Raw genomic sequence first — 24955 nt, forward strand, 5'->3', positions numbered from 1 at the left:
CAGCTGGGAGAGCACCTCCGAGGTATCTCCCCATCCTGCGGAGCCATAGCCAGAGATGAACTTCAAGGTCCTTTGAGTGGGTCTCCCAGCGTGGGCCCTGGAGCAGCAGCATCAGCACAGACCTGGGCACTCATTAGAAATTCTGATTCTTAGGCCCCACCCAAGCCTGCTGAATTAGAAACGTGGGTAGGACCCAGAAATCTGTGTGTCAGCAAACCCTCTGGGTGATCTGCATTTGAGAACCCCTGGTTTGGGCAAGCCCTTCATGTTATAGAGGAAGAAACAAAGAAAGCCAGAGAGGAGAATGGACATGGCCAAGGCCACGCAGCAAAATGACGGGGCTAGGACCCTGCTGGGTCTGCAGATGGCAGTTCAGGGAGGACACCAAGGAACACCCTCATTGGCCCATTCTACCTGCTAGCTCTCCCTCTTCGAGCTGTTCTTGAAGATGCTACGCCCTCCTCCAGCACCAAGCCCTGCGGGTTTACTCAGGTTTCCTCGTGTGGGATCAGACAGCTTGGAACGGGGGCTGGAAAGGGAAGCCCTGAGCCCTCAGCAAGCATCAGCTCCAAGGGCGGTTGGAGCCCTGCCACTTGGGTCTCCAGCAAATGTCCTGTGGCCATCAGAGAAATTCTTGCTGGACCAAGGGATGCCTGAGGCCCTTTCCTTGGACAACTCTGACTCCAGTGCCCCGGGGCAAGCTTTATTTCCTGCTCCAAAAACATGGTTCTGCACACAAAAGTCATCAGTGGTTTCACAAGACTTCCCTCCCCTCCCCCCACCCACAGATAGACACACAGAACAGATCCAGCACATGCTCTGCGGCCTGGCCCCGCCCCACCCATGCCCGCTGCTGAGAGGGCAGCGCCATCCAGATCCGGGAGAACCCCAGTCTGACAGGCGAGGCTGACTGTTGAGGGACCCTCTCCAGGACATGGATGCTCCCAGAGGAGCCAGCAGAGGGTGGGGTGGAAGAGGGACACACAGCACATGGACGGGCTGTGGCCTTAGTGCTGGGAGAACCACCGTCGTCCTGTCTTAGCTTAAGGATGGGTGTGCCATCAGCAGTGGGTGGTAGAGGGGAAGCGCTGGCAGAAGAGGGAATTTTGGAAAGGGGTGGCCTGGCTGGAGACAGAAGGTCAATCTGTCAAGACATCAAAGACCCCAGGGTCACCACTTCAGCCTCATGCCATGCTCAGCACAGGACAAGGGGCTCAGGGCTGCCCACTAGGCAGGGCTGGAGAGCTCCTCTGGCCCCACCCCACCCTCCTGACTGGCTCCTAGGAAGCCCTGTCTCAGCCATCCATCCTAAGTTGACAGGCTGTCCACACTGATGAAATCTCCCCATCCCTGTTGCTGTCCTTCCTCAGGATGGCAAGAACCAAGGGCTTAGGTTCCTCCCATGACTCTGGGACCACACTGATCGGCCTGCCCACAGGCCTCGGGGATCCAGCATCTCTGTGGCTCCGTGGCAAACCCCTGTGAGGCTGCACAGAGAGCCCGCTCCTCCTCCAGTGCTCCTGTGATCTAGTCACACCACAGCTTCGGGTTGGGGCCAGCACTTGGGACCCTTTCTCTGCCACTTGAGACTTGGCCCTGGCCCCACTTGGCATCTCTTCCTCTCCACCCCCCTCCCTGCCTGAGGCCCAACCCCTTCCCTGCCCGGTGTCCGGATGGTCTCCTGCATGGGCAGGCCTGTCCTTCCAGCCCTGGCCTGGCCTCTGTGGCCTGCCCCCGGTCACCCAGACGGGTAGTAGGGGGTATCACTATGGTAGTTGTAATCTGGGCACACCTTCTGGACCAGCCGATAGTCCGTGCTGTAGAAGGCGATGTAGACACAGACGACTTTGAAGGGCTGGGAGCAGCTCCAGGTGGCTGAGCTCTGAGCGTGATCTCGGGAGCAGATCTTGGCTGGGTCGTGGGTGCAAAGCGAGGTCCGGCGGCCCCGTTCTACCTTCTCCCACTCCATCCGGCAGTTGAAGATTTTGGAGGCCTTGGCTTCAATGAAGATCTGCTGTTCCTGGTGGAACTCTACAGCTTTACTGGGGGGCACGAGGCTGATGGAGATGTTGCCCTGGCCTGTGGCATTGTGTCGGAAGTGGACGCTGAAGGTCCCGTTGCCATGGTCCACAATCTTCCCTGTGACTAGCAGGTTCAGGGCCACCGTCTTGATGTTGGAGTAGAAGTCGCCCCAGCCAAAGATTTTCTTCACCTTGGCTGAGGGTGGGGGACTGTGGTTCGGGCGGTTGGGGGGCTGCCCAAGAATGCCCCAAGCCTCCCCAGGTGGGGCCAGCAGCCCTAGGACAGTGGCATTGGCCATGGGGCGGGACTTAGGTGAGATGTGGCCCCGCTTCCGAGGCACCCGGGGCCGGGGCTGGCCCTTGTGGTCATCACGCTCAGGGTCCTCTGAGCCGGGAGGACCATCATCCTGGCCACAGATGACCTATGGAGGGAGTTGTGAGTACAGTAAGAGCCCTGTCCCTGGAGGTCCACCACCCCCACCACCAGCAGCACCCCTGTCCCTGCCACTTCACTCTGACCTGGGTGAAGAGCTCCTGCATGTTGTCCACTGAAGCTGGGGGGCAAGTGTACACTCTAGCTTGTGTACATCTCAGGTTCTGACAGTTGGGTCAGCCTGCCCCCCATGTCCTTTCCTCACTGTCCTGTCTTGGCCACTATTCAAAGTCTCAAAGACTGACAGTAATTCTCTCCAGTGGACTGTGGCACCAGGGACAATGGCTCCTACCCCTAGGGAGTCCCCAGTCTGATGGGGGAAGCCCAGCTTCTGATCTTGGGGAGCCCCCATCTAATTGCAGAAGTATCATCCCTGTGCTGACAGAGCCCCCAGTTTGATAGGAGGTAGGATCTCTGCCTCTGTGAAATCCCCAGGCTGATGGGGGAGGCATAGTCTCCGCTCTCAAAGAGCCCTGAGTCAGATAGGGGAGCACCATCCTTATCCTGGGAGAGCCCCTGGTTTGACAGGAGAGGCTAGCCCCTGCCTTTTGGGACTTCCTAGTCTGTTGGGTAAGACACTGTTCCTACCCTAGGATAATTTCTACCCTTGGATGCAAAGAGAACCACCAGACAATGGAATAAGAAAGCAGAACACAGTATAATTCTCAAGCACGAATATAGTTTAGGTTTGGCAAGAGGGCTAGGGGAGACCCGAGTGAATGCCACACTCAGGATGGCCATGGGAATGGAAAGCCAAACACCTCTCCAGGGGACACTGAGGATGACATGCCAAGATGTTACTTGGATTCTGAGGTAGGAGTTCTTATCCCCATTTCACAGATAAGGACACTGGGGCTCAGAGTTTAACACTACAAGGCTGAGTTCACATAGGGTCAGCCCTTCCGTTACACTGCACACTCCTGGCCTCACAGATCAGATGTGTCTTTTTGAAAGGATTTTTATCCAGGCGCCATCGCCTCTGGAATCTGCAGGGGCTCATCCTCCCTCTGCTGGATCAGCTATGGTGACAACCCACACCTGGGGAGATTCCTGGAGGCGCCACAGGGAGAGTGGGACAGCAGTGGAGGGCATCAGGGGGTTGACAGGGCTTCCTGAGGGCGCAGCCTGGCTGCGTGTTTGCTCAGCATTTGAAAGCAACCACTCTCCCTAGGTGTCTTTACTACCAGCACCAGGGGCATCTGGATTTGGCGGTGACACTGGGGTGGGGACAGTAGGGCTCCAAGGGGCTGTGGGCTCCTCATGCCTGTGTTCTGGTCTGGGTGGTGCCGGCAGCTGTGTGCTGTGGCCGAGTCTGTCTCTGCCCCACAGTTCAGGCTGGCCCTGACTGCCAGGCCCCAGAGGTGGGGTAGAGGGACGGCCAGGAGGGGAGGCTCGGGGACTGGGTCCAGGGCTGCAGACCTGTAGGTACTTGTTCCTGGGGATCACGGCTGAGTGGCTGGAGGGTAAAGCTGGGGCCGTGAGAAGGGAAGGGCTCTTCCCACCGTGGCATGGGGCGGTGGCAAGGGGCTTGTTGATTAAAGGGGCAGGTCCAGATGCGGGGCTGAGGCTTCTCCACGACAGTATTGCGGGGAGGGTTGGCGGGCGCTCGGTCGGAGGGGAGTTAAGCCCCTGGGCTGGGTTCGGGGAGGGGTTCCCCGGCGCCGTGGGTCGCCGAGAAGCCGCGGAGCCGGCGCACGGGGAGCGGGCTCAGGGCGCTCAGCTCAGCTGCTGCGAGCGCCCGGGGCGGGAGCCGCCTGCCCAGGTCCTGTGGGGCTCCGGCTGCGCGCAGCCGGGAGAGGAGAGGAAAACAACAGGCGGGGAGGGAGGGAGCGGGAGGGAAGGCGGGAGGGAGGGACGCGGGGGCCGCCCCCCGCCTGGACCGGCTCCGCGCTCTGGGGGACCCAGAACCCGGGGCTCTCGGAGTACCGGAGGTCAGGGGAAAAGCCTGCAGGTCACGACCCGCGCCCCACTCGCCCCCACTTCCACGGTCCTGAGGCTCCGGGAAGGGGTCGGGTAACCCTGGCGACCCCGCTCCGGGCCTTTTTCCGAGCGCCGGTCGCACCTCCAGCCACCCGCCGCGGAGTGGGTGGGCCAGCCAAGCACCCTCTTCCCGCCCCTATTAACCCTATCTGTCCAGTCTCCGGCCTCGGACCCGCCCTCTCCCCCAGCCTCCAGTCTTCCCCGCCATCCCCGGGATGTCGGGGGAAGGGAGAAAGTTTCAGGGCTCGCAAGCTTCCCGCGCTCTCCCCTGATCCTCCGGGCCCCCGCCCCTCTGCGCAGCTCCCCGCGGACCACTCACCAGATAGAGGCTACCCTGCACCAGGAACACGAAGCAGCAGCGAGTCAGTTGCATCTTCCTCCTCCGCTCTCGTCCCCTCGTTCTCCTCTTCTCTTTACGGGGTCCCAGGCCTCTTCGTCCCCTTCCTGCTCCTTCAGGCGCGCCGTCCCATGCTCCAGTCCCCGGCGGCCCGCGGCCCTCCCCTCAGCCGGTCGCCCAGGGCCGACCCCGCCCCCTTCGGTCCAGCTGTGCAGCCGCCGCCCCCTTCCCCTGGTCCAGCTGCGCGCGGCGCGGCCCCCGCTCGAGGTCCCAGATGTGCGCCCCGAGCGCCTCGAAGGGCCCCAGCTGCGCCGTGGCTCTGCTGCTCCAGATCTGCGCTCGGCGCCCCGCTCGGCTCCAGCGGCGCCGCTCTCGCCCAGATGTGCTAGGGACCTGCGCGCGCGCCCGTCCTTGATGCTAATTCCCCCGACCAGGCTGCTCCACCCGCCCCGTCGCGGCGCGCCCCCTGGCGGACGCCCCCGGCCGCGCGGAGCCCCGGCTACCCGCTCCCCGCGCTGCGCCCCGCCAGACTAGAGCGCTCCTGGCGCCCAGGCGGCTCCCGCTTCCTCGTCCCTCCCACCGGCGGCGGCGGCGGCGGCAGGTACAGTGAGCCCAGCCGGTACCTCCGGAGTTAACTCCTCCCCTGCCGGCCCGCAGCCCGGGGACCTAGGACGCGGGCTCTCCAGCGCGGAGGGGACGGCACGCGGGGGCAGAGTAGCTCTTGGAGAGGAAGGGAGAGGGTGGTGGCCAGGGGATAGGGACCCTACCGTTTCCACCCCTCTGGCAGGGCGCCTGTTCCCCGGGAGCGGGCAGCAAGAATCTGCTGCCCTGCCCCCAACTCAGGAATCCTAGAATTAAGAAAGATCCTTTTTTTCAAAACCTGTTCTAAGAGCCAAAACCTGCGCTGAGGGAAGTCCTTCTGGGTGTCTAGCCTGCACTCCTTTTGTTATGATGTCTGCTCCTTCCCTCTTCTACTTTACTTGGAGGGGCTGAGATAATCCCTGGACCTCCTGGGTCCAGCCACTGTGACAGGAAGTATTTGGCTGGGCCCCCGAGCTGAAAAGGCTGATAGGAGCCGGGCTAGATTCTGGGGCCGCGGGCAGGTCCTGAGAAGCTGGAGAGTGAGGGGAGCAAGGCCTTCCTGGAGGCTGTCCCTTCATTATTCACTACTTGCCCTCTCTAAGCCACAGGGGTCACCAGGCCGACAGCGGCTCCTGTCCCAGCGGGGTCTCTGCAAACCTCCAGGGCAAGGAGGAAGAACACAACCCTGATCTGAGATTCCCGAAGTTGGGGCCCATCCTGCATCACCCCCACTCCATATCTTCAGGTCTCCCTCCTGGAATTCCAGGGTCCCTTTAGTCTTTAGAAAAATGAAAGGTCAAGTCCTGGCACCCCTTGGAGGCTATGAAGGTGAGGAGGCACCCCATCATTTGAAGTGGTCCCAGCTTGGGCTGGGCACAAGGGGCACAGTGGGTGGGCACTCTGCTCTGTGGCCCTCCAAGGCCCAGCTTGGTCCCGTGGCTGCAACCCCGGCACGCACCCAGCCTCCTCCCCCACCATCTGCCAGGCGGGTGCGCGGGGAATGCAGATGAATCTTAATATCAGCCTGGGCCAAGTGCGATGAGGGAGACAGATTCTGCAAAACCCAGACAGCATCACAGAACCCCCTGCATTTCCAGGCACCCTGGGCCGTACCAAGATGCAACAGCTCTTTCCTGGTGGGGGGGGGGGGGGGGGTGGAGGCGTGCATGTCTAGTCAAAGACCCCCCATAGCCGGGGGAGGAAGGAACAGGCAAATCTTTGTTTGGCCTCTAAGCCTCTGGTCCGGCTGGGAGGGAGAAGCTGTTGGCCTGAGTGTGGGCAGCTGGTTCCGGCGCTCAGCTAGGCAGGGGCGTAGCTGGGCCCACTCCTTGTCTGGTTTCCAGAAGGTCCTGTCCCTAGGAGAGCTGTGTGGCCCAGCAGAAAGAGCACAGGTTTTCAGGCCAGACAGTCCCAGATTCTGTTCCAGACCTGGCTGTGTGACCTTGGGCAGGTTACTTTGGTTCTCTGATGTCCGTTTCCTGATCTGTTCTTGCAAGAACCAAATGAGACAAAATGTGCAAACAAAGCGCAGGCACAATGGCTGGCGGGCAGTCGTAGGAGTGCAATAAACGGAAGTTCTCGCTCCTCCACTTCCCACACATTTGCTCTGGCTGCTCCTCCTGCCAGGCTTGCCCTTACTCCCCTCTTGGTCATTTCTGGCTCTCACTTTGTTCAAGTTTCCCCTCCGCATTTATCCATCACCCACTGGCCGAGCCTGTCCGCCGTGCCAGGCGCCAGGCCAGGGGTTGAGATAGAGATGAATGGGACACCGTCCCTGCCCTCAAGGATCTCATCGGCAAGTATGGAACAGAGACATGAAAATCGATAATTATAACTCAGTGTGGTGAGTGGAATAACAGATCCTTGAACAAGGAAGACATTATGGATGCACCGAGGAAGCTGGGGGCAGGGGCGGGAGGGTCAGAGATGGCTTCCTGGAGGAGGTGATACTGCAGTTGTGAGGAAAGAGCCCGCCTGGCAAGGGCTATTCCTGGCAGAGGGCACTGAATGACTAAAGGTCTGGAGGCTGGAACTGGAAGCAGTTTGCTGTTCCCGGAGCACAGAGTGGGAGGAGGGGAGGCTGGGGCCAGATGATGGAGGGTCAAGGGGTTGGGATCTTTGTTTACAAGGAATGTTTGAAGGACTTTAATGGGGCTGTGATTATAGTTAGATTTGCATTTTAAAAGCTTTTGGAGAATCCCCTGGACTAGAGGGAGGGAGAGGAGAGGAAATCATTAGGAGACAAATGCAGTGGTTTGGGGGCAGGGGGCAGGCAGGCTGAAGGCATCTTTAGGAGGCAAAATGATCGGGATTTGGTTGTTACTGAGGTGAGGCAGGAAGGCAGAGAGGAAGGCAGGTGTGATACCCAGTTCCCTGGCTTGAGCAACAGGCTGGATAGTTGACGAGGTGGGTACCATAGGTGGGAGGAGAGGGATGGGGTCTGTGGTGAGGGTGGGAGGGTCATCTTTGACCATGTCAAGTCTGTGTGCTGTCAGTCACCCAGGGGCAGGAGAAAGTCTAGCCTGGGGTGCTGGAGGTATGGAGGGTGCCAGAGGAGCACTGGGCACCCTGGCATTTAAGGTAAGGTGGTCAGAGGAAAAGAACCCCCACAGGCTTCCAGGGAGGAACAGGGAGCCAGGGCCTAGGAGGACAGCTGGGGCTGATCCTGAAGCCACAGGAGAAGTGGGGTTTTCATGCTCAAAGTGCCAAGCAGAGTGGACACGGCGTGGAGTATGCACCATGCAGATTCTGGGGTCCCATCCCCAGGGAGCCTTAGTTGGTAGACAGGAACCCAGGACTACATATTACATAAGCTCCTGTCCCCACCCAAGTGATGCTGATGAAGGTGGCCTCTAGACCTGGGTGTGGGGAGTGTCAGGAAGGGGGGAATGAACCACAGCAGAGAGACCTGGCAAGGGAGAGAGAAAAGTGACCACTAGGTTTGGCTGAGGTTTGACAACAACTGTTCCCAACCTCGGGCCCTCCAGCACTCCCAGGTTGGGAAGACAGATCCAAGACACGTAACTCTGCACCGAGCACACTCACAGCTGTGCTAGAGGTGATGTGTCTGCCATTCAGGCACACCTCTCCGTATTCCCCACCCCTCCCCAGCCATACCCTGCACATAGCAGATGCTCAGTGATGGGGGCAGAACTGAGCGCTTTAGGTAGACCCCTCTGCCTCCAGCCTTCCCTGTGCCCATTTGCACCCTGGATGGGGGTGGCTGGGCGTTTGCTGAGCACCCCTGTTGTTTTCACCTGCTTCCCTCTCACCCTTGGAAGAATCCTGTCTATATTGCTTCCTTCCTCCATGCTTCCCCAGTGCTGCCGGAAGGAAAACAACGCAACACAGTGGGCACCTGAGCAGTGCCTCGTGAATGAATGGGAAATGGGGTTCCTAATGGTTTGAAAAGCAGAGAGAGTGATGCCCTTGAGCCAGCTACAGTGGAGAGGTCTGGGGGAGAGCGAGAGTAGATCATTATTGTTGATAATCTCTCATGTTTAGCTGGCAATTTGCAATTTTAAAGTGTTAGGATAGAGTGCTATGTATAGGGTACCAAGGGGGCCTGGAGGGAAACCCTAATTCAAATGAGGGGGCGATGGGCAGGTTGCAGAGAGATTCATCTTAAATGACGTGTGGCTCTGCCCAGGTGGGAGGGAATGGAAAGAACCTTCCAGGCAGAGGAAGCAACTCTTACAAAGGCCAGAGATGAAAGAAAGCCTGGGAATGGGGTTCTGATGAGGACGAGATGAAAGATTCATTTGTTCCACAAATACTTATCAAGTGTCTACTTTTATGTCCGGTCCTGGGCTGGTGTGGAGGTACAGTGTGAACAGGAGAGACTGCAGTCCTATTTGCATGGAGAATTTGGGCTATAGGAGAGACAGACATTAAATAACTAAGCACATGAAAACATAAGCTCTGAGATGTGTTGGCAAGAGGTATGGGGGAAGAAGAACAGCAAATTCCAAGCAAAAGATAAACTAAAGAGGGATCTTAATTTACCTGGGAGGGGTCAGGGAATGCCTCTGTGAGAATGTGACCTTTCAGCTGGGATCTAAAGGATGAAAAGCTGGATAGAGGAGCTGCACCTGCTGAGACCCTGAGCCTAGGAAGAACTTGGTGCTTTGGAGGAGCTGAAGGGAGCTGAGCTTAGTGAATGCGGGGAGAAGGACACAACACCGCCAGAGAGGTGGCGGGGGCCAGACCATGCAGGGCTTTACGGGTCTAGCTAAGGGTTTAGGGTTTCATCCTGTGGTTAAGGTGTCTTTGTTTCTGTTTTGATTATGAGGTTTAAACACGGCTGGGATTTGCACTTTAGGAAGATCTCTGGAAAGACCATTCTGGCAGCAGTGTGGAGGGTGGGTCTGAGAGGGTGGGTGAAACTAGAGCCTGGGAGGCGATGGTGGCCTGAATCAGAGCAGAGGCATCTGCTGGAAAGAAGGGATGACCTTGAAAGATGTCTAAGGGGTGGAATGGAGAGGGGACAGACTAGGACACGGGGGTGAGGAGTCAAAGAGGACCCTTAAGCATGCTGGCTTAGGGAGCACAGGTGTGCAGGGGTGATGTGGCATCTCATCCTGGAGAGGGGGCCTGCAAGGGGCTTGAGGGTGCTCAGGTGAATAGCAGGGTGCACAATGGAGGTCAGACTGGAGGGACGAGACTGGGAGGTGTGTGAGCCCGGAGAGTCATCTGAGGTGAGTATCGGGAGCTTGTAGAGAGCAGAGCAAAGCAGGGGGAGGCTGCATAGGAAGGGATGAGGAAAGACGGGGAGGACAGGAGCAGGGGGTGAGGGAGCCAGGAGAGTAGAGGAACCTCTGGCCCGAAAGGCCCCAAGGGGTGTTGCCACTGACATCCCAGAGCGCACACATGGGGGCCTCGCTCTCTGGCCAGCATGATCTGGGGCAGTCTCTGCGGTCAGGGTGATCTGGGGGCAGTCTCTCCTCTTCTTGGGCGGTAGCCTCCTCATCTGCAAAGGGGGATCATCCTGCCCGCCTCCTGGGGTGAGGACGTGAGGAGTATGAGACGCGTACTCCTGGGCACGTAGCCGGTAGAAAGTGCTCTGTCCCCAGTGAAGCACTGGCGGGAAGGGGTCGTTCGGGGCTCCTCCCTACACTTCAGTGTCTTCGGAGGTAAGAAGCAAGGGAAGAAAGCAGAGCCTGAGCAGGGCTGCTAGACTGCAGGGCACCTGGCAGGGAGCCAGGGACACCTGGCACCAGGTCAGTGACTACCCCCTCGGCCACCTGTCGGCTGGACCCAAGTCGTTGCGGTCCTCGCCAGCTCCGCAGGGGGCGATGGAGAGACCGAGCGGGTGTGGCGCGTGGGAGGCGAGTGGGGTCAGCGCGCCACCTGGTGGGCACTCGGGGCGCCTCCCGTGGGCGCTTGGAGGGGGAGAAGGTGAGACCCCCGCCGCGCCCGCCACGCGCTCTGCTCACTCGCCTGCTGGGACGCAGACCCTTTACACTCCTGGTGCCCGGCGCACAGCGGCGCTTAATAAAGACAACTTAAAAAACGAATGGCGGGCCAGGCGCGGTGGCTCACGCCTGTAATCCCAGCACTCTGGGAGGCCGAGGCGGGCGGATCACCAGAGGTCAGGAGTTCGAGACCAGTCTGGCCAACATGACGAAACTCCATCTCTACTAAAAATACAAAAATTAGCCGGGCTTGGGAGTGCGCACTTGTAATCCCAGCTACTCGGGAGGCTGAGGCAGGAGAATCACTTGAACCCGGGAGGTAGAGGTTGCAATGAGCCGAGATCTCACCATTGCACTCCAGCCTGGGTGACGGAGCGAGACTCTGTCTCAAAAAACAAAACAAATCAAACAAACAAACAACAACAACAAAACCGAATGGCGGCCGGGCGCGGTGGCTCACGCCACTTTTGTGTGTATATCTATATATAGATAGATAGATACAAAAATTAGCCGGACGTGGTGGTACACACCTGTAGTCCCAGCTACTCGGGAGGCTGAGGGGGGAGGATCGCTTGAGCCCGGGAGGTCGAGGATGCAGTGAGCTGTGATAGCGCCACTGCAATCCTGCCTGGGTGACTGAGAGAGACCTCATGTCTAAAAAAATAAAAAAATAAAACATTTGCTACAGAGAGGCGTTGTTATGAGCCTAAGCTTGATCTCTGGAACCAGATCGCCTGGGTCCCCATCTTGGATTTGCCACTGTGTCGTCTGGCAAATTACGTCACCTCTCTGTGCCTCAGTTTCTTCGTGGGAATAATAAGAGTATCCACATTTTAGACTGCTGAGAACAGCGTCTGGCACACAGTAGGTGCTCAGTAAGTGCTGGTTGTTGTTATATTCGCATTCATTTACTCGTTCAGCCACAGACTTCCAAGTGTCGCTGTAGTGCTAGGAGATCGCATTTCTGGAAATAGTCTCGACTGCAGCGGGTCATGGGGTTGGTGCCACTTGGGATACGAAACTGAGGCTCGGGTTCTTTATTTGTGAAACAGGTCTATATAACGCATACAGCGAGAAGTTCCCGCTTCCTTTACACTCAAGGGGCCCAGGTTGGGGGTCCAGGGTCCGGACCCCCTCTGCACCCCTGGCCCTCGGGCTTGGCGTGTGTCGCGGCCACAGCGGCCTGAATTCAGGGGCGCGTGCCTCTTTGGACTCCCGATGGACATTGGGGTCAGAGCGCCAAATGGCAGCCATCTCCGAACGTCCTTGGCCACCCTGCCAGTCCTGCCCAGGCGCTTCAGCCAGTCCCGAGGCTGACGGTTCCCCCAGCGTCCATACCCGCCTGGCTGTGCCTTTCATTTCCGGGCCGGTGGTGACGCCTGGCGGTGGCGGGAGGGATAACCGCGACCTCCACTCGACCGCACACCTCCTTTCCAGGAACGCCCACTGAGAAGCTCCTCTCTGTGGGGCACCGCTGGGCACCAGTGAGTGGTGGTGGAGGGGAGCAGCGGACCCTGTCAGGAGGACCCACGAGTAGAAGGGCCTCTCAGAGCAGCACTGACCTGGGCTTCTACTGGGGAGATGGAATCTAGGATCTTGTGATTCTACATCATACCAAAGGTGGAGGTGTGGGGAGTGGAGGGGCACCCAGCAAGGGGCCCAGCTGGGGTGGACGCCAGAAGAGATCTCAGAGAGTTCGGAAGGAAGACTTCCCGAGTTCCTTCCTCCACCGCTTTTGGGGTCATCATTGTCCTCCTTTAGTGCCCCAGCCTCTTAAGATTTCAATGGGGCAATGGAGGGCAGTACATGGCAGGGAAATGGCCCTGAGAGTGGCTGAAGCCTGATTGGGGTCCCAGGCCCAGTGCTCTCTGGAGGGCTCAGTGGCAGCCACCAGGCCTAAAGGATCAGCAGAGGACTGGGCAAAGGAGCAGGAGGGATGCCACCTGGAAAACACTTCTGACCCCTGCTCATCCCTGTCCCACCATGGAGGCATGGCTGCCACAACCACTTCATGCAAACTCAGCACCTGCCAGTTCCAAGGGTGCGGGGGCTGGTGAGGTGCCTGACCTTGGCCCATGGGCACAGTCCACTCACTCCTGAACACTGGGCCTTAGGTCACCTGCCTCCAGACACACGGATTCCCCCAGCTCAAGGTATGTAAATTGGGTACTAGACACATCCTGTCCCAGAAATATGTGAACCCCTGTGGTCCCTACTCCACGAAGGGCCCAACGCTTCCCCTCATTAGAATCTCGGTGCCAGCTTTGCCTCTGGTCTCTGTCCCCAGTACCCAATTGCATCTTCCTCTCCACCCTTTTGCAGACTTCAGATCTCCATCATTGCTTCTCGGAACCACGGCAGCCTCTGACTGGTCTCTCCCGGCCCCTCCTTACCCTACAGCCAGAGGGAGATCCAGTTCTAAGATGCAGACTAAGCAGTGCCCCTCTTCTGGTTCAAATGCATGGAGGGCTTTTCATGGCCCCAAACTAGCCAAGGCGTATTCACTAAACACTCCCCACATTCTCTCACTGAGTTGCACAACCGAATGAGGTAGGTCCTGTTATTGCCACGTTTGACAGATGAGAGAACTGAGGCATAGGAAAAGGAGGTGACTTCCCCAAGGACCCCTCGTGAGTGCTCCTCAGAGCTGGGGTTGGAACCCAGGCAGCCTGGATGCAGGCACCCATGGTTTTCCCATGCCAGCGTTTCCTGAAATGAGGTAGGCATGCATTGGCTGGGAGAGTCCTCTCTCTGTTTTAAAATAGTACAAATGAACATTTTAAATTTTAATAGAAATATGTTTCTTTTTAAAGGCTTTTCTTCTATTTTGTTTCTGGCAAGGGATACTGGTTTCTCATTTATGGGAATGATACAAAGTGTTCCTTTAAAATACATTTATTTTGAGGAAAGACAAGTAGTTGATTGAAAGAAAAGCACTAAGTACATGCGAGCACAGGTGGAATGTTGGTGTGGAAGAAGGAGTACTGGCATCCTCATCGCAACATACTGCCTCTCAGGAGAGAGTCCAAACCCGTCAGCACGCCTACGCCAGGGCGCTCAGGCCTGCTCACGCGCCAGCGCCTTTCCACTTTCCCTTCCTCTGTCCTCCCTTCACGGTGGCCTCTGAACCATTTGCAGCTCCCCGAACGCAGCAGGCTTTCTGTGCCTTTGTACACACTGTTCCCTCCACCTGACCCCCCCTTTCCTTCTTGGCTGTCTGGCAAACACCTACTCACCATTTGAGGCTTAACCGAGCTCAGATATCACTTCCTCCTGGAAGCTTTTCTGAAATGGAATTGACACCCCTCCCACCACTGTAACCCCAGTCACCTGTCCTCAAGCATCATTATACTCAGTTCTCCGCTTTCCTCCCGCCCCCGGCTTGAACTCCTAGAAGACAGGGACAGTCATCTCTAGTCCAGCACCTGACACCCAGGGGGAGCTCAGTAAATGTGTGTGCAATGAATGAGTTCTATGAGAATACACTTGGGGAAAATGTTGATTTCAGATGGGAGGACTAGGGGAGGTAGGAACAGCCTTTAAGAAGGTGGGTGTGGACTTTTGAGCTGGATGTTGATGACCTCATGGAGAACTGGGGAAGATGGTCTCCTGGAAGCAGATCCAAGGATCTATATGGAAATTTATTATCTGTTCAAGGGGAAATGCCAATTTAGGGCAAAAGTCAGTTTATTTAATAAATGATGCTGCCATATCCGTGATCCATCTGGGAGAAAATAAAGTCAAATCCCCCCTCCCATCTGATAACACCTACAAAATAGATCCCAGATGGACTAAAGATTTAAAGTAAAAATCTAAATATATTAGAAGTAACTAAAAATATTAGAAGAAAATTTAGAAGACTAATTCTTTTCCCTTGTGGGTGAGGAAGTTATTTTTAAGTAAGACAGGAAACTAAGAAGCCACCAAAAAGAGAAGCGGTGAGAAATTTGATTATGAAAAAAGTATTTCTGAGTGACATAAGGTCCTGTAAACAAAATAAAGAGGTAAAAAAATATAGACCAAAGTAATATTTGCAATGTGTGTAACAGACAAAGGATTAATATCTTCCTTTTTCCTTTTTTTTTTTTTTTTGGAGACCGAGTCACTCTGTCGCCTGGGCTAGAGGGCGGTGGTGGGATCTCGGCTCACTGCAACCTCCACCTCCTGGGTTCAAGCGATTCTCCTGCCTCAGCCTCCTGAGTAGCTGGGACTACAGGCACCTGCCACCACACCCGGCTAATTTTTGTATTTTTAGTAGAGATGGGGTTTCGCCATGTTTACCAGGCTGGTCAGGATCACCTCTTGACCTCAGGTGATCCGCCCACCTCAGCCACCAAAATGCTGGGATTACAGGTGTGAGCTATCGTGCCCGGCCAGGATTAGTATCCTTTCTATGAAAAAAACTATAAATCGTTTTTAAAAGACAAAAAAAAAATTGAAAGTAGAGGTATGAACAAACAGTTACAGAAGAATATACAAGCATACCTTGGAGATACTGCAGGTTCAGTTCCAGACCACAGCAATAAAGTGAATATCATAATAAAGTGAGTCACACGGATATTTTGGTTTCACAGTGCATATAAAAGTTATGTTTACACCACACTGTAGTCTATTAAGTGTGCAATGGCATATGTCTAAAAATGTACCTAGCTTAATTACAGAGTACTATAGTGCTAAAATATGCTAACTATCATCTGAGCCTTCAGAGAGTCGCACTCTTTTTGCTGGTGGAGAGTCTCCCCTCAATGTCGATGGCTGCTGACTGATCAGGGTGGTGATTGCTGAAGACTGGGGTCACGGCAGCAATTTCAATTTTTTTTTGAAAGAGGGTCTCACTTTGTCACCCAAGCTGGAGTGCAGTGGCATGATCATGACTAACTGCAGCCTCAACCTCCCAGGCTCAAGCCATCCTCCTGCCTCAGTCTCCCTAGTAGCTGGGACTACAGGTACATGCCACCACGCCTGGGTAATTTTTTTTTTTTTTTTTTAGATGGAGTCTCAGTCTGTCACCCAGGCTGGAGTGCAGTGGTGCAATCTCGGCTCACTACAAGCTCCGCCTCCCAGGTTCACGCCATTTTCCTGCCTCAGCCTCCCAAGTAGCTGGGACTACAGGCGCCCGCCACCACGCCCGGCTAATTTTTTGTATTTTTAGTAGAGATGGGGTTTTACCATGTTAACCAAGATGGAATTTTTTGTATCTTTTTCTGTAGAGACAGAGTTTCACCATGTTGTACAGACTGGTCTCGAACTCCTGGTAAGTCGTTGCGATCCTTTTGCCTTGGCCTCTCAAAGCGCTGGGATTATAGGTGTGAGCCGCTGCCCCTGGTTGCAATTTTTTCTTTTTTCTTTTCTTTCTTTCTTTCTTTTTTTGAGATGGAGTCTGGCTCTGTCACCCAGGCTAGAGTGCAGTGGCGTGATCTTGGCTCACTGCAGCCTCTGCCTCTTGGGTTCGAGCAGTTCTCTTGCCCCAGCCTGCCGAATAGCTGGGATTACAGGTGTGCACCACCACACCTGGCTCATTTTTGTATTTTTAGTAAAGACAGGGTTTTGCCATATTGGCCAGGCTGGTCTCGAATTCCTGACCTCAGGTGATCTGCCCGCCTTGGCCTCTCAAAGTTCTGGGATTACAGGCGTGAGCCACTGTGCCTGGTTGCAATTTCTTAACACCAGACAACAATGAAGTTGTGGAGGCCTTTGTAGGGTGGGGATTGCATTGACTGACTCTTCCATTCATGAAACTATTTCTCTATAGCATTTCATAGCATTTTACCCATAGTAGAACTTCTTTCAAAATTGCAGTCAGTCCTCTCAAATTCTGCCACTACTTTATCAACTAAGTTTATGGAATTTTCTAAGTCCTTTGTTGTTATTTCAACAATGTTCACAGCCTCTTGAGGAGGAATAGATTCCATCTCAATAAACCACTTTTTTTGCTCATCCATAAGAAGCAATTCCTTACTCATCCGATTTTATGATGAGATTGCAGCAATTCAGTCACATCGTCAGGGTCTGCTTCTAGTTCTCTTGCTATTTCCACCAAATCTGCAGTTACTTCCTCCACTGGTCTTGAAACCTTTAAAGTCATCCACAAGGGTTGAAATCAACCTCTTCTAAACTCCTGTTAATATTGATATTTTGACCTCCTCCCATGAATCATGAATGTTCTTTTTTTTGGCGGGGGGTGGGGAGGGCGGTGGACAAAGTCTCGCTCTTGTCTCCCAGGCTGGAGTGCAGTGGCGCGATCTCGGCTCACTGCAACCTCTGCCTCCTGGGTTCAAGCGATTCTCCTGCCTCAGCCTCCTGAGTAGCTGGGATTACAGGCGCCTGCCACCACACTCAGCTAATTTTTGTATTTTTAGTGGAGACGGGGTTTCAGCAGCTTGGCCAGACTGTCTTGAACTCCTGATCTCAGGTGATCTGCCTGCCTCAGCCTCCCAAAGTGCTGGGATTATAGGCATGAACCACTAGCGCCCGGGGCGAGGCCCTTGAATGTTCTTTTTTTTTTTTTTTTTTTTTTTTGAGACGGAGTCTTGCTCTGTCGCCCAGGCTGGAGTGCAGTGGCGGGATCTCAGCTCACTGCAAAAGCTCCCGCCTCTGGAGTTCCGCGCTTGTTCTCCTGCCTCAGCCTCCCGAATGGCTACTACAGGGCTGGCGCCCGTCCACCTGTCCCGGCTAGTTTTTTGTATTTTAGTAGAGATGGGGTTTCACCATGTTAGCCAGGGTGGTCTCGATCTCCTGACCTTGTGATCCACCCGTCTCGGCCTCCCAAAGTGCTGGGATTACAGGCTTGAGCCACCGCGCCCGGCCATGAATGTTCTGAAGGTCATCTAGAATGGTGAATCCTCTCCAGGAGGTTTTTTCTTCTTTTTCTTTTTTTCTTTTTTCTTTTTCTTTTTCTTTTTTTCTTTTTTTGAGACGGTCTCACTCTGTTGCCCAGACTGGAGTGCAATGGTGCAATCTTGGCTCACTGCAACCTCTGCCTCCCAGGTTCAAGCGATTCTCCTGCCCCAGCCTCTCGAGTAGCTGGGACCACAGGCACATGCCACCACACCCGGCGAATATTTGTATTTTTAATAGAGACGGGGTTTCACCATGTTGGCCAGGCTGGTCTGGAGCTCCTGACCTCAGGTGATCTGCCTGCCTCAGCCTCCCAAAGTGCTAGGATTACAGGTGTGAGCCACCGGGCCTGGCCTTTTTTTTCCTTTTTTGAGACAAGGTCTCATTCTATTGCCGTGGCTGGAGTACAGCGGCATGACCATAGCTCACTGTGGCCTCAATCTTCTGGCTCAGATGATCCTCTCATCTCAGCCTCCAGGTAGCTGAGACTACAGGTTCAAGCCATCATGCCTGGCTAATTTTTTTTTTTTTTTTTTGGTAGAAACAAGGTTTTGCTATGTTGCCCACACTGGTCTCAAACTCCTGACCTCAAGCAGTCCTCCTGCCTTAGCCTCCCAAGGTGTTGGAATTATAGGCATGAGCCACTATGCCTGGCTCAGAAGGTTTTCAATTTACTTTGCCCAGATCCATGAGAGGAATTACTACCTAAGGCAGCTACAGCTTTATGAAATTGGATTCTTTTTTTTTTTTTTTGAGACGGAGTTTTTTTTGCTCTTGTTGCCCAGGCTGGAGTGCAATGGCGCGATCTCGGCTCACCACAACCTCCACCTCCCAGGTTCAAGTGATTCTCCTGCCTCAGCCTCCCGAGTAGCTGAGACTACAGGCATGCACCACCACACCCGGCTAATTTTGCATTTTTAGTAGAGACAGCGTTTCTCTATGTTGGTCAGGCTGGTCTCGAACTCCTGACCTCTTGTGATCCACCCGCCTCAGCCTCCCAAAGTGCTGGGATTACAGGCGTAAGCCACCGCATCTGGCCTGAAATGGAATTCTTAATAAGCCTTGAAAGTTGACATTACTCCTTGATCCATGGACTGCAGAATGGATGCTGCATGAGGCATGACAACAGCATTTGCACATCTCTGTCAGAGCTCTTCGGTGATCAGGTGCATTGTCAATGAACGATAATATTTTGAAAGGAATCTTTTTGTTTTGAGTGGTAGGTCTCAACAGTGGGCTTAAAATATTCAGTAAACCATGCTGGAAACATCTGTGCTGTTAGCCAGGCTTTGTTCCATTTCTAGAGCACAGGCAGAGACGATTTGGCAGAATTCTTAAGGGCCCTGGGATTTCCAGAATGATAAATGAACACTATCTTCAACTTCGTGTCACCAGCTGCATTGGCCCCTAACAAGAGAGTCAGTCTGTCCTTTGAAGTTTGAAGCCAGGCATTAAGTTTTCTTCTTAGCTATGAAAGTCCTGGATGGCATCATCTTCCGATAGAAGGCTGTTTCATCTACACTGAAAGTCTGTTGTTGAGTGTAGCCACTTTCATCAGTTATTTAGCTACATCCGGGTAACTTGCTACAGCTTCTACATCAGAACTTGCTGCTTCATCTTGCACTTTTTTTGTTCTGGAGATGTGTTCCTTCCTTAAACCTCATGAACCCACCTCTGCTAGCTTCCAACTTTTCTTCTGCAGCTTCTTCACCTCTCAGCCTTCACAGAACTGAAAGAGTTAGAGCCTGGGTCTGGATTAGGCTTTGGCTTAAGGGAATGTTGTGGCTTATTTGATCTTCTATCCAGACCACTCAAACTTTCTCCACCTCAGCAATGAGATACAACATTGATTTGCTGTTTCACTTTCTTATCCTCTGTGGGTTCACTGGAGTAGCACTTTTAGTTTCCTTCAAGAGCTTTCCCTTGAGGTTCTCCAAGTTGCATTTGCAACTTGGCTGGTGCAAGAGGCCTAACTTTCAGCCTATCTTGGCCTTCAATATGCCTTCCTCACTAAGTTTAATCATTCCTAGCTTTTGATTTAAATTGAGAGATATGTCGTTCTTTCACTTGAATACTTAGAGGGTTATAAATTGGCCTAATCTTAATAATGTGTCTAAAGGAATAGGAAGGCCCAAGGAGAGGGAGAGAGATGTGAGGATGGCCAGTTGGAGCAGTCAGAACACACACAACTTTGATCATTTAAGTTTACCATCTTATATGGGCGTGGCTTGTGGCACCCCAAAACAATTACAATAATAACATTAAAGGTCACCAATCACAGATCATCATAACAGATATAATAATAGTGAGGCTGGATGCGGTGGTTCATGTCTGTAATCCCAGCACTTTGGGAGGCTGAGGTGGGTGAATCACTTGAGGTCAAGAGTTCGAGACCAGCCTGGCCAACATGATGAAACCCTGTCTCTACTAAAATTACAAAAATGAACTGGGCTTGGTGGCGTGCACCTGTAATCCCAGCTACTCAGGAGGCGGAGGCAGGAGAATCACTTGAACCCGGGAGGCAGAGGGTGCAGTGAGCCAAGATCATGCCACTGCACTCCAGCCTGGGTGACAGAGTGAGACTCTGTCTCAAAAACATAAATAAATAAATAAAATAATAGTGAAAAAGTTTTAAATATTGCAAGAGTTACCAAAATGTGATACAGAGACACAAAGTAAGTACATGTTGTTGGAAAAATGGTGCCAATAGACTAGCTCAATGTGGGGTTGTCTCAAACCTTCAATTTGTAAAAAACACAATATTTGCGAAGCACAATAAAGTGAAACGAAATAAAGCAAGGTGTACTAGTCTATGCGAAAAGAGATTCAGCCTCGGTAGGAGTCAGGGGAATACCACTTAAAAAAACGATGAGGCCGGGTGCGATAGCTCCTGCCTGTAATCCCAGCACTTTGGGAGGCCAAGGTGGGTGGATCACCTAAGGTCAGGAGTTCGAGACCAGCCTGGTCAACATGGTGAAATCCCTTCTCTACTAAAAATACGAAAATTAGCCTGGCGTGGTGGCAGGTGCCTGTAATCCCATCTACTTGGGAGGCTAAGGCAGGAGAATCCCTTGAGCCTGGGAGGCAGAGGTTGCGGTGAAACGAGATTGTATCACTGCACTCCAGCCTGGGCGAGAGAGTGAGACACTGTCTCACAAAAAAATAAAAAATAAAAATAAAACAGCAATGAAATGTGCATTTTAAAAATTAATGGACAATTTTTTAGAGTTGTTTTACACTTATGGAAGAAAGTTGAGCAGATGGTACGGAGAGTTCCCATCGGTACCTCCCAACTCTGTTTCCCCATTATCAACAACTTACCTTAGTATGATACATGTTACAGTCAGTGAACCGATGTTTATTTTATTTTATATTTATTTTTTTTTTTGAGACGGGGTCTTGCTCTGTCGCCCAAGCTGGAGTGCAGTGGCGCGATCCTGGCTCACTGAAAGCTCCGCCTCCTGGGTTCACGCCATTCTCCTGCCTCAGCCTCCCGAGTAGCCCGCGCCCGGCTCATTTTTTGTATTTTTAGTAGAGACGGGGTTTCACCGTGGTCTCGATCTCCTGACCTTGTGATCCGCCCGCCTTGGCCTCCCAAAGTGCTGGGATTACAGGCGTGAGCCACCGCGCCCGGCAAACCGATGTTTATATATGCTTATTAACCCAAGTCCATAGTTAATTAAAATGCCTTAGTTTTTGCCTAGTGTCCTTTTTTCTGTTGCAGGATCCATCATTGCCAAATGCCTCATGACTTCTAGTTGTCATTCTCCCTGAGGCTTCTCTCAGTGGAGGCCATTTCTCAGACCTTCTTTGTTTTTGATGACCTTTACAGTTTGAGGAGTACTGGTCAAGGATATTGTAGGGTACTGCTCTGCTGGAGTTTGTCTGATGTTTTCTCATAGTTGGGGCTGTGGGTTTTTGAGAGGAAGACCACACAGGTAAAGTGCCATTTCTCTCATCACATCAAGGAGCCACAGAACTGTTGGTATTGACCTTGATCCCCTGGCTGGTGTCATCTTGGTCAGTGTCTCCACTGCAGAGTTACTCTCCATACAGTGCTATTTAGAAGGAAGTCCTGATGTGCACCCCACAGTGGGGAGTAATGTTCCCCCTCTTTTAAGGCAAAGTCGCTACATAATTTATTTGGAATCCAGCATGAGAGATTTGTCTCTTCTCTCCCACTTATTAATTGTTTTTTTGACACAGAGTCTCGGTCTGTCACCCAGGCTAGAGCGCAGTGGCATGATCTCGGCTCACTGCAACCTCCGCCTCACAGGTTCAAGCGATTCTCCTGCCTCAGCCTCCTGAGTAGCTGGGATTACAGGAGTCCGCTACCATGCCCAGCTAATTTTTGTATTTTTAGTAGAGATGGGGTTTCACCATGTTGACCAGTCTGGTCTTGAACTCCTGACCTCAAGTGATCTGCCCACCTCAGCTTCCCAAAGTGCTGAGATTACAGGCGTGAGTCACCGTGCCTGGCCCCCACTTATTAATTTATTCAATCATTTACACATACCAGTGTGGACTAATCGGTATTTATTTTATGCTTTAAGTGATAATCCAATACATTTTTGTTGCTCAAATTGGCGTGTGTGTGTGTGTGTGTGTGTGGGTGTGTGTGTTTGTAACCCTGTGGATTGGAAAAATCAAAAGGTTGATGAATAGCCAGGGTTGTGGCAGCTGTGGGGCTGCCCAGAGGGTGAATTGCTGCCCCCTTGGAGTGGATGAGCGTGTTTTGACTTGGAAGTACCAGAAGAAAAAGGGGCAGGAGCAGGGCAATTTGTGCCATTGGGCCCATTTTTACTTAAAAAGAAGGCTGAGCTTGGTGGCTCACACCTGTAATCCCAGCACTTTGGGAGGCTGAGGAAGGGTGATGGATTGAGCCCAGGAGTTTGAGACCAGCCTAGGTAACATGGTGAAACCTTGTCTCTACAAAAAAATTTTTTAAAAATTTTCTGGGCGTGGTGGTGCGTGCCTGCAGTCCTAGGTACTCAGGAGGCTGAGATGGGAGGATCGCTTGATTCCAGGAGCTTGAGGCTGCAGTGAGCTGTGATCATGCCACTGTACTCCAGCCTGGGCATCAGAGTCAGACCCTGTCTCAAAATAAATAAATACATAGAAGGAATATCTATTTTATAGGTCAATCCTTATCTATCTATAGCTATCACTTATCTATAGTTCAATCAATTATCAACCATTTATTATCTATTGATCAACATATCTCTTGATCTATCAGTTATCTACTGATTTATCTATCCATTATCTACCTGTCTATCTAATTTGTTTCCTGCCAGCTACACTGTCCCACTCTCAATCTGTTCTCCACTCAGTGGACACCCGAGGGGTCCTTGGGCAGCGCACATCACATCAGGTCCCCTCCCTTCCCTCAGTAGCTTTTCGATGCCCTCAGAATAACGTTCAAGTTCCTTATGGTGGCCTACAGTGCCCTCTATTGGAGCTCCACTCAAATGTCCCTCCTCAGAGAGCCCTTCCCTGGCAATCCCACCTGCGCAGGTGAAAAATGGCATTTTACTTCCGCTCCAGGTCACGTGACTTCCAGTCCATCACCCATCACCCCCACCATCCTTTCTCCCCAAGAATTCATCACCATTTGAAAGATTCTCCTCCCCTCCACTAGAATCGAGGCCCCATCAGGGCACTGGGCTCCATGGCTGCTGACTTGTTGGCTCTTGTAGCCAGGCTTAGCCCAGAGCCCAACACATAGTAGGTCTCAATCCTTCTTACTTGTTTAACGAAGGTCCTGAGAGAAACCCAAGGCGAACAACACTCCTTCAGCCACATTAGTGACTGGCGGAGGGGGACTGGAAAGGGAAAGCGATTGTCAACTTTTTCTTTAGATACCTCTGGTTTGTTTAAGCTGTTACAAAGAACAGGGAGTACTACGGTTTGTAATTTAAAAAGAAGATCCAATAAAGTTAATCAAAAAGGAAAAGAAAGAAGGTTTTCTCTTCCTGGGGACAAAAGAAGAAAGCAGCAGAGGCTTTAAGTGGGAAATGGTTGGTGTATGGGGGAGCACAGGGAGTCTCCTGAGGCTGCGGATGGAGTGGGGCAAAGAGGGCTGGAGGGTGTGTGGGAGTGGAGGGTGCTGGGGAGACGGGGAGGCTCTAGAACTGTTACGGATTGAGGGGTCTGCAGTCTGGGTGGAAGGAAGGGGCAGAGGTGGGCACTGTCTAGAAGCTGTGCTTGTGCAGTCGGCTGGATGTGGGTTTGAGGTGACTCGTGGGGGTGACTAGGGAGCCCTGGGACATCTCATGCTTCCACCACTGGGACCTGCACAGCCCCACAGTCCAGTCCCTGGCCCAGCCCCCGGGTGCGCCGGTCCTCTCTCTTCTCTTGGCTTCAAGTTTCTCAGCAAAAGAACAGGGCTTGGCACAGGAGTCTCCAAGGTTCTCCCGGCTGGGATGGCCACCTCCGTGGCCGCTGACTGCGGGCGGGACGCTGGAGCACCGGCCTGTCTTGCAGGCAACCCCAGTCCCCGCTTCCATCAGAGGCTCTGAACAGGCGGCCTCCGCCTCCGGCCAAGAGAGGGCGCTGTGGCACCGCCGCACCCGAGCCGGCTCGGCGCGTGGCAGAGCGGGTCCCTGCAGTCCAGGCCCTGGGTGGGCCCCAGGCATCCGCTGCCTCCTCGTCCACGTGTCCTTCTCTGCGCAGCCCTGTTCACGCCAGAGTGCCCACAGGACTCGAGTGTCCGCTTCTCAGAGCCCGGCCGGTGAGATCTGTACCTGCCCAGGAAGTCATTCCTTCCATGCCCTTGCCTCTGGGCAATTTAACTGCCGGGTGTGTCTCTGGGCAGGGGAGGGAGCTCTCCTTGCGCCACGCAGTCGTTACCCCTGATGCCAGGTCTTGGTGTCCAGCTCGAATCTCTCTCACTGCAGCTAGAAGCGACATGGCTGCTTCCAGAGCTGAAGGGGAGCTGGCGTTGAAGAAGCCAGGAGAGGGGTGTTAGCCACTTTCCCAGGCGTCCTAGTGGTTCCCTGCCCAAATCAATAAATCCCAGGAAATCCCGCCGTCCTCTGCCCCCAGCACAGCCCTCCTCCCTCTCTTCTTGGGAGTGGAGAATAGCTGGGATGGGAGCCCTGGGTCTCGGCGGGCAGGTGGCAGAAGCTGAATTGGGAGGCTTCTACCAGATTATCCCCAAGAAACCTGGCAGTGGGAAGGGGGCTGGGAGGGTGGCTGGCCTCCTGGAGCATGCCCAGGGCAGGGGACCCCAAGGCTAGAGCATCCCTGGACAGCCCTTCCCTGTGCACGGCAACCTCCATTGCAGGCTTTTCTAGGCCTCACCCTCCCCACACCCCTAATCCCTACATCCCCGCTCCTCCCCATAATTCTA

At 53.6% G+C, this 24955-nt stretch overlaps 1 protein-coding gene across 1 annotated transcript; it reads right to left on the reverse strand.

Annotated features, from left to right (window-relative positions):
- Nucleotides 1-682: 682 nt before the first annotated feature.
- Nucleotides 683-6253, reverse strand: NXPH3 (neurexophilin 3). Its single transcript, XM_003912710.4, has 2 exons — nt 4754-6253; nt 683-2443 (listed from the first exon to the last, which is right to left on the reverse strand). The coding sequence occupies exons 1-2, from the start codon at nt 4805-4807 to the stop codon at nt 1739-1741; spliced, it is 759 nt and encodes a 252-aa protein (XP_003912759.1). The 5' UTR covers nt 4808-6253; the 3' UTR covers nt 683-1738.
- Between the last annotated feature and the right edge of the window lie 18702 nt (nt 6254-24955).

This window comes from Papio anubis, chromosome 17 (genome assembly GCF_008728515.1).
Source record: "Papio anubis isolate 15944 chromosome 17, Panubis1.0, whole genome shotgun sequence".
In the NCBI taxonomy this organism is placed as follows: domain Eukaryota; kingdom Metazoa; phylum Chordata; class Mammalia; order Primates; family Cercopithecidae; genus Papio; species Papio anubis.